This window comes from Benincasa hispida, chromosome 1, assembly GCF_027475165.1.
Source record: "Benincasa hispida cultivar pf3 chromosome 1, pf3_genome.v1.1, whole genome shotgun sequence".
Classification (NCBI taxonomy): Eukaryota; Viridiplantae; Streptophyta; class Magnoliopsida; order Cucurbitales; family Cucurbitaceae; genus Benincasa; species Benincasa hispida.
The window spans coordinates 7,446,714-7,454,927 of record NC_143478.1 but is presented as its reverse complement, the minus strand read 5'-3'; the positions used below and the strand labels follow the sequence as shown (position 1 = coordinate 7,454,927).

Sequence of the window (8,214 nt, the reverse complement as noted above, 5' to 3'; positions counted from 1 at the left end):
CTGACAAGGAAACTAATCGAAGTTCGCTCCCTGCTTCTTCACTTCCCTTAATAACATATGATGGATAAGTGGGCTATTGAATACAAGTTCAATGTCTACAAATCGCCCAAAAACTGTTCTCTTGAACATCTCTAACTGCCTTTTGGTAAGCTTCTCCTTCACAATCTTGTTGACATTCGCAACGTGGGTCAAGCTCGTTACTTGCCTGGAAAACCTAACAGAATATTCAATTTATCAATTAACAGGTTCGTACTAAAAAATCACTAACAATACATACTGTTAAAGTCTTGCTCTCATCAATCTTGCTTAACTCGCTTATCTCGCTTTCGCCAATCTCGCTCATCTCACTCTCGCCAATCTTACTTATCTCGCTCTCGCAAAACTCGTTCTCTACCTTATCTAGCTCTAACTATACCTTCTTCATCCTCAACCAATGCAAAACACATCAAAACCCAAAATAAAAAATAGACGCGACCGATTAAACCTCGAAACCCACCTAAACAAACGAAGCCTAGAACTTCGCAAACGAAACCAACCTAAACAGACGCAACACTACATGCAAGACAAAAATTAAATTCACTTACCCAAGAACTTCGATTATGGCAGTAGATGGATGATGGTTTTGCAAAGCGATATTGAACGATACTACATGAGAATTTTGAGCAACTAGGACGACCATTGCGTTTGAGCACACAAGTATCGTATAGACTGGAGGGACATTTTTGTAATCTCATATCGACGTAAGCAGAAGGTCAATTGATAGTTTTTTATAAAAGTAGGTCAATTAGCCGCCGAAATATTAGGTCATCGGTCCAAATTTCTCCCTAAATTATGTATATAATCATTAACCTTTAAATAATAAGAAAAAAAAAACATCCATTCAATACAAAAGAAAAAAAGAAGTCTCCTTATTTGATTCGAATCCCATCTCTTTCCTCGTTTCTTCCACTGGTCTTCGGATTCCCGCCGCCGGACAGAGGTCCGAACTTCGAAGAAGATGACCGGAGGTTCCGAAAAACGCCGCTGATATTAGGAACTCGTCTTACAAATACGATTTACCAAGCTAAATTGCTTCAATATTCTCTACTGACCCTGACGTCGGAAATCAATCAATCTAGAGCGATTTCAAATAATCGTGTTTTAGCGTTTAGTAATAGAAGAGACGAACCGTGGGAGACGATTTTGTTCTGCTTCCGGAGTCCGATGTTCTTGATCTCATTGTGAATCTCTTCCCGCCAAAAAGTTTAATCATCCGAAAGTTTATCGGTAGATGTATAATTTTATTCCGTGTCCACAAATCTTCTTTCTCATTGTCTTGTTTCTGCATTGTGTAATTATCTGTTTTTTTTTTTTTTTGTCCTTTTTCTTTATCCTTCTAAGGAAACTAAATTTGTTTTTAGGATTTGAATTATCAATCAATGTTGTGATGGTTCATGGTTAATGGTCTGCAATAGATTTCGAGGACCCTTGGAAAAGCTTACAACAAGTTAATATTCAACTAGGGCATTTTAGGTGTATAGCCAATTGACTCAGACAGTGAGATAATATTTATTGTTGGGGTTTAGTTTAATATGCGTCCTGAAACTCTGCTGAAGATGAATCTGATTGGTTTGAATGCATGTGCTGAATTGTTTTAATTAAATTTATCATAACCTATCCACTTAAATTTTTGGATCAGTTGGTGATTCAATACGATTTCAGAACAGGAGATCATACGTTCAAATCCTTGTAACAATTTAAGTTTTTGGGTTAATCGGTAATTTAACAACATGAAAGGGACCCTTTGCTAAAGCAGTTTTGGTCCCAAGACTCTGAACTAAAAATGGTTTCAAACGAGCAAACTTTCGATTTGTTTAAGCTATTTGTGGCTGTAAGAGACAAGGGTGGTTATGATGTTGTATCGAGGAAGGATTTGTGGGATTTGGTAGCAGAAGAATCTGGTTTAGGTTCAATTATCTCCTCCACTCTGAAAGTGCTGTACGTTGAGTATTTGAATGTTTTAGAGAGATTGCTGGAAAGGGTTGTCGAGGATAGAGACTCCACAAATAGTTGCAGCAGTAATGGAGATGGTACAGGCTTTGGATTTAATGGCATGTCGCCGGATACTCAATTTTTGAAGAAGAATCGTGATTTGCACGAATCAAATTTTTTGGACTATGATGATATGATTGTGGTTCTGAAGATTGATAGGCACAAGAATATTGCTGGTTGTGAGGAAACTCTTTGCCAGTTAAATACGAGCCAGTGGGACATTTATGACACGAATGACTTGTATGAAGATGAAGACTCTAGCCTGGAATTAGCATCCAATGTGGCTGAGAATTTTGATGATTCTGAGAAATCCCATAGTCGAAACGTTCAAAAGGATGAAAGGGCGTTTGTGGACGGGGTAGAAAGCAATGTCGAGTTCTCTCACGACAGCGGAAAGTGCGATGGTTCTGATAGCAAGGAAGGAGTGATTACAGATTCCATCTCAGTTGAAGAAATTAATATTTGTCATGAGAAAAAGTGTGAATCCATGTCAGGAATGGTAAATTGGATAACAGAAATTGCAAAGAATCCATGTAACCCTGTTATTGGGTTATTACCTAAAAGTTCAAAGTGGAAGTCAAGTGGAAATGAAGAGATCTGGAAGCAAGTTCTGCTGACTCGAGAGGCAATGTTACTGAACGGACATATTAATTCTAAATTTGAACGGTCTGCTCAGCAGGTATATTTCTATGAAAACTCGGTCTTGCGAAAATCATTTACAAGAATATCATTCCATCCTACTTATAATCAAACATTCAGTCTGAAACAATTTTGTAAAAGTGATGTGCTGCATGTATAGTGTTGTGCACTCTCTTACGTATTTAAAAGTGTGAATATAGAATTCAGTGCTCTAGAACTTGTTGGCTGAGCTTTACAAGCACTTGGTTAGTTATATGTGAAAAATTAGCCGTGGAACAACCAACTGTGTAGTCCTTCCTTTCATTGTTTGAAATAATTGTTTGGCACATTTATTTAGTGTCTCTTCTGTTTTCTGCATTGGTAGATGTAAAATTTACAATAGAGGCTTATCGTTATGACTCGTGTCATCAACTGAGGCTATTAGATTTTATGGATAATCTTGTCTACCTGATGCAGCACCATCACATTCTCTGTTTGTGTTTGATTGCAATTAACGTTCTGACTTCTGTGTGACCATGAATATGCTAACGTATGAGATTGAAATACAAAGTTGTAGCAGGTAGCAGCTTAGCAATGCCTAATGTGAATCAAAATACATTTTATCTTGAGACTGCTAGTACGCTGAATCTTTTTTCTGCAATTTAGTATTCTGCATGTTTTGTTGGTATGACAATATGGCTTATGATGCTTGTGTTCTTCAAAGAATGCTTTTTTTATTTTAGTACATTAGATACGGAAATTCAAATTACACCTCTTGGTCGCTAACAAATCCACATGTCAGTTGAGCTATGTTCACTTTGGCTTCTTCAAAGAATGCTTAAAAATAGAAAAGTTGGCTACAGTAACTGATCTCTTTAGTTTGTAGTTATGCACGATAATGTTATTTTAAGCATTCGTCTTGTTATAATATCAGGGCATACATCCAAGCATGTTCGATGATCATCAAGGTTCCAGTTACAATCTAAGACAGAGGACAAAATCCAGTAAAATATTTCCTTGTGGGATGAGTCGTGGTCAAAGTCGTCTACCAAGTATGAAAGACCAACTAGACCAGGAGATTCTTGTAGCAACTGATTCCTGGATGCCAGATTACATGGGAAAATCTGCCTCAAAGCAAATACTTATAGGACCAGAATTTCAAGTTGAAGTACCAGAATGGAGCGGTATAACATCTGAAAGCGACTCTAAGTGGTTGGGGACCCTGGTTTGGCCTTTGGATAAAGAGAACAAAGCATTTCGCCGTAAACATGATCCCATTGGGAAGGGGCGGGACGATTTGTGTAAATGTCAGGTACGTGGTTCCATTGAATGCATTCAATATCATATTTTAAAGAAAAGATACAAAGTTAAGAGGGAAATAGGCTCTGCATTCTATAACTGGAAATTTGATAAAATGGGGGAGGAAGTAAGACTTCGTTGGACAGAGAAAGATGAGCAGAAGTTTAAGGGTGCTGTGAGGTCTAGTTCTGCGTCTTTTAAGCAGTCTTTTCGGACTCGTATTTACAAATATTTCCCTTATAAAAGCAGAGAAGATATACTATGCTACTACTTTAATGTCTTCTTATTGCATCATAGAGGATTTCAGAACAGATTCACTCCAGATAACATTTGCAGTGATGATGAATTGGAATATTTATGTAGGAGGAGAAAGCCTTATTGGTAGGCCCAGCATTGTGAGAGATGGGAATACCAGGAGGAGATTTTGTCTGTTTTTTTCTTTTCTTTTCCTTAGTTTCATATACACATTTGTTCACTTAAGGTTGGACACTGGATTCACTGCAAAATGCAGTCCATAATTTATACATCTGTGAAGTAATAACTGGAAGAGCTTTGTGTAGTTTTGGACATTCCTTTGGTGATTTTTGCTTGCATACATCACCACATTCATAGTTGCAACATTAAATTTCCTTGTTTTTAATAAGGAAAAAAAAAAACCAAAATTGAGTTAGTAAGAAAATATTTTTCTTATTATAGATTATTTGGAATATGACTTGTCTTAGTTGAATGTAAGCTTTTAGTGGCTAAAGCAAGCATAGCTTAGCTGGAGATTTGTGGTTCGAATCTTCCCCTCTCTATTGTACTTAACAAAAATAAAACGACGACAACTTTTAGTGGATTGTTGTGTATAATATTAGCATAGAATTATACTATTCTATGAAAAAAAAAAAATCTTTGTGAATGGTTGAGTTTCTTTTCATTTATATATATATTTTTGGGAGGATTTTCAAAAATAGAAAAATAAGAGAAATTATTTATACAAAATAGCAAAATTATAATCTTCTTTAATAAAGACTGATAGAGAGGAATAGAAGTCATCGGTATTTATCACAAATTTTTTTTTTTGTTATTTCTATAAATAGTTTGACATTTTTTTTATCTATAAAAAATTTTCATTCTTTCATTATTATTTATTAATTTATCCGCTTCCCTCATCTAAATCTGAAATAGGAATACTTTGGGTATCAAAGTAGGCTACTAGATCTCCACCGTCCATTCAATTTCTCTTGAAATTCTGGTTTTGAATTTCCATGTGCAACTTTCTTCATTTCCATCTTGAAATTTTCAAGAATTGGATGCTAAAAATATAGCTTTTGGCTAAAAAGCATCTGTTGCACCATTTCATTTATCTCAAAGTTCAACAATATAATGCATTTTTAAATTAATGATAAAAATGGAGTAGATGGGAAAGGATTTTTTAAAATAGGTGAGAATGAAAAGTATCGACAAAAATAGGGTAGTTTTTGGGAAGGGAAATCGTGTAACTCGTACACGATTAGGCTTTAATCCAATCAGCATCACGTCAGCACACTTGTGGATCAGGTTCACAATCCGGTCCACAATTTCTTTTTTTTTAATCAATTTAACCATTTTTTTTTCTAATTTTTAACTAACAAATTCCTTCATTACAAAAAATTGTGACTTCACTAAGTAGTACATCTCTCTACAAATAAATAAATAAATAAAAAGATCCCATGATACTAAAGAAGATTTACAATAGATTTACAATTAGGTCTTTAATTTGAATATAGAAGTTTACATGAAATTTAAATACGACCCCCTGGCCCTTACCCCACATGGGGTCGTCTTCGTGTGCCTCTAAATTAGCTTCGCCCTATTGTCGTTGTCGTATACGACGAATACGTCTTCGATCAGTGTCAACAATATTGAGTCGTCTTGTTTGTTGAACAATAGTTTCTATGTTGATCAATGTTTGGTCATACATTGAACCCAACTTTGGTAAATTGTGTTGTACTGAATATTGTTGTACTTCTTCGATAAAATTATTCTGTACGATGAAAAAATTAATATTAAACAATATTCATATCATATATTTGGGAAATATCTGATTTTAAATCTCTTACCATGCAGTAATAGTAAGCGTCGGTAGGTGTGATAAATAGCCTCGTGATTGAATCGTACCAGGAAAAGTAGTCATCTAATACAGCTAGTCCATTTGTTATTTCTCCTTGTGCACAACAGTCATGTCGTGCATGCTAATAGGATATATATTCCACATGAATTCGACGCCAGTCTTGGTCGTGCTTACCTCTCAAATCAATCTGGTATAGTGTTGGGAGTGTAGCACAACGAAGGTACTGTTTGTCGCAGACCGAACTGTCTCAACACACGATCTGAATGATGTTACTCTACTATATGGAAGCATATAAGAGGGCTAACGGTCAACCAGGTATCTTGACCATCACAACAGCAATCATTTAGTGATGACCAAATATCTTGCGTGAATAGTGTCCATTAATCTCACAAAAAAAAAAAAGAAGATAATTATACACCCAAAATGTTTTAAATATTCATTTATATATGTATTTGTTACCTGATTGTGCATCAGTCTATCAAATATTTTTCAGTATACTAGCAACATATTTGCTGACTGTTCAGAGACAGCTAATACACCACTCCATCAAAAATTGTAAAAAAAAATACAATTAATTTTTATTCTTACACAAAATGATAACGGAACAAAAAAAAGGAAATAATACATGCACTAAGTGGACGATGACCTGGGGCCTATAACTAGACTTGTGGTACTATAATTTGAAATCTATCATATAAGCCCATACCTGTAATAGTATCAGTGGCCCCGCTATTTCCAACGCTTGTGCATTGGTAGCCCGACAAAGTTCTCTATAAAGTCATGCAAGACAGGCACCACCCCACAAGTACGTATAAGTATGCTCGAAATCAGATAGTAGACGGAGAAACATAAGATGTACTAGAGTGTTCGACTTGTCAACAAACAAAAATCCTCCAATAAGCTGCATAATGTATGCTCGTGTACTTACAACCGCTGATGTTGTCGGCATCGGGAGGTAATTCTGGAAATTGGGATGCTAACCACGGGATACTCAATCTTGAGTCTTTCAGATCATCTGGTAGAACGCCCAAGAGCTCGTCACAAATAGTTTTCCAATTATACTGTAATGAACCTGTCAAAGGTTCTCCGTCCACTCGTATCCCAAACTGAATGGCAACATTTTGCAACGTAATCGTACATTCCCCACAAGGTAGGTGAAACGTGTGGGTTTCTAGTCTCCAACGTTCAACTAAAGCAATAATGAGGTGTCTATCAAGTTGGATAAACTTCATATGTGCAACCCAAGAAAACCAGCCGGTTCAACGTAGGGAATAATACGTGCATCAAATGAGATAGTATGTTGTGCAGATGTCTCCCTTCTCCGACAACCCAAAACTACCGTAGAAGAACTATCTCATATCGATTGTGAACAATGGGTATTTTGTTGATATAGTTATAGAGGATTAGAAGGACCAGACTTCATTACCTAAGAAGTTCAAATTACATTACATAACAAAATTTATTTCTTAAGAATGAATTAGATAAAATAAATTCATTACATAAAAGAATATGATTACATAAAAAAAATACAAGTACATAAAATATACAATTACATAAAAAAATACAATTACATAAAAAATACAATTACATTAAAAGTACAAGTACATAAAAAAAATACAAGTACATAAAAAATACCATTACATAAGAAATTTAATGGGTCGAAGAGAAAGCACCTAATGTACGTTGTGAACAAGTACGCTTATTATGTCTTTCTCCCTTGCAAATTGTACATCGAACTTTTTGGCTTGTCTTTCACCAATCCATTTTAATATAAATGCACGTACTTTTTGGCCGATCATATTCTCTTAGTAAATCTGCATTTGGACGAACTTCTATAAATGATAATTCTGGCCAATAATCTGGGTATTGTATTGGATGGAAGCGACCTTCATAACATCGCTTGAAATGGCACAATTTGTAGCATTCATCAATAAGAGGTATGTATGTCAAACGCATGTAATTACAAACTGCAATTACATGAGAGCATGAAATATGGAATGATTGTCACTTATTACAAGAACAAGTTCCTTCTTTCAAACTCAAAACTTGTGTGTTGTCCTTTATAGGGAGAAATCATACTTATGTCAGTTTGTACTTCAAAACTTTGAGTTTTCCTATCAATAGATGTCACTGTGTGTGCAGATGCTCGTTTTTTCCACCTCTTAAGCTTT

General features: G+C 35.4%; 1 protein-coding gene across 2 annotated transcripts; it reads left to right on the top strand.

The window, feature by feature from the left end:
- Nucleotides 1-880: 880 nt before the first annotated feature.
- LOC120070946 (AT-rich interactive domain-containing protein 1-like) lies at nt 881-4,515 on the top strand. 2 transcript variants are annotated; one of them, XM_039022884.2, is made up of 3 exons: nt 881-1,272; nt 1,679-2,710; nt 3,584-4,515. In XM_039022884.2, the coding sequence occupies exons 2-3, from the start codon at nt 1,823-1,825 to the stop codon at nt 4,331-4,333; spliced, it is 1,638 nt and encodes a 545-aa protein (XP_038878812.2). In that variant the 5' UTR covers nt 881-1,272; nt 1,679-1,822; the 3' UTR covers nt 4,334-4,515. The 2 variants fall into 2 exon arrangements, with proteins under 2 accessions (XP_038878812.2, XP_038878805.2); XM_039022877.2 differs by having other exon boundaries at nt 1,401-2,710.
- The last annotated feature ends 3,699 nt before the right edge of the window (nt 4,516-8,214 follow it).

Coding starts and splice junctions, on each gene's coding strand:
- LOC120070946 (XM_039022884.2), top strand. CDS start 1,823: ATGGTTTCAAACGAGCAAACTTTCGATTTGTTTAAGCTATTTGTGGCT. Junction 2,711..3,583: donor TTGAACGGTCTGCTCAGCAG/GTATATTTCTAT, acceptor TTATAATATCAG/GGCATACATCCAAGCATGTT.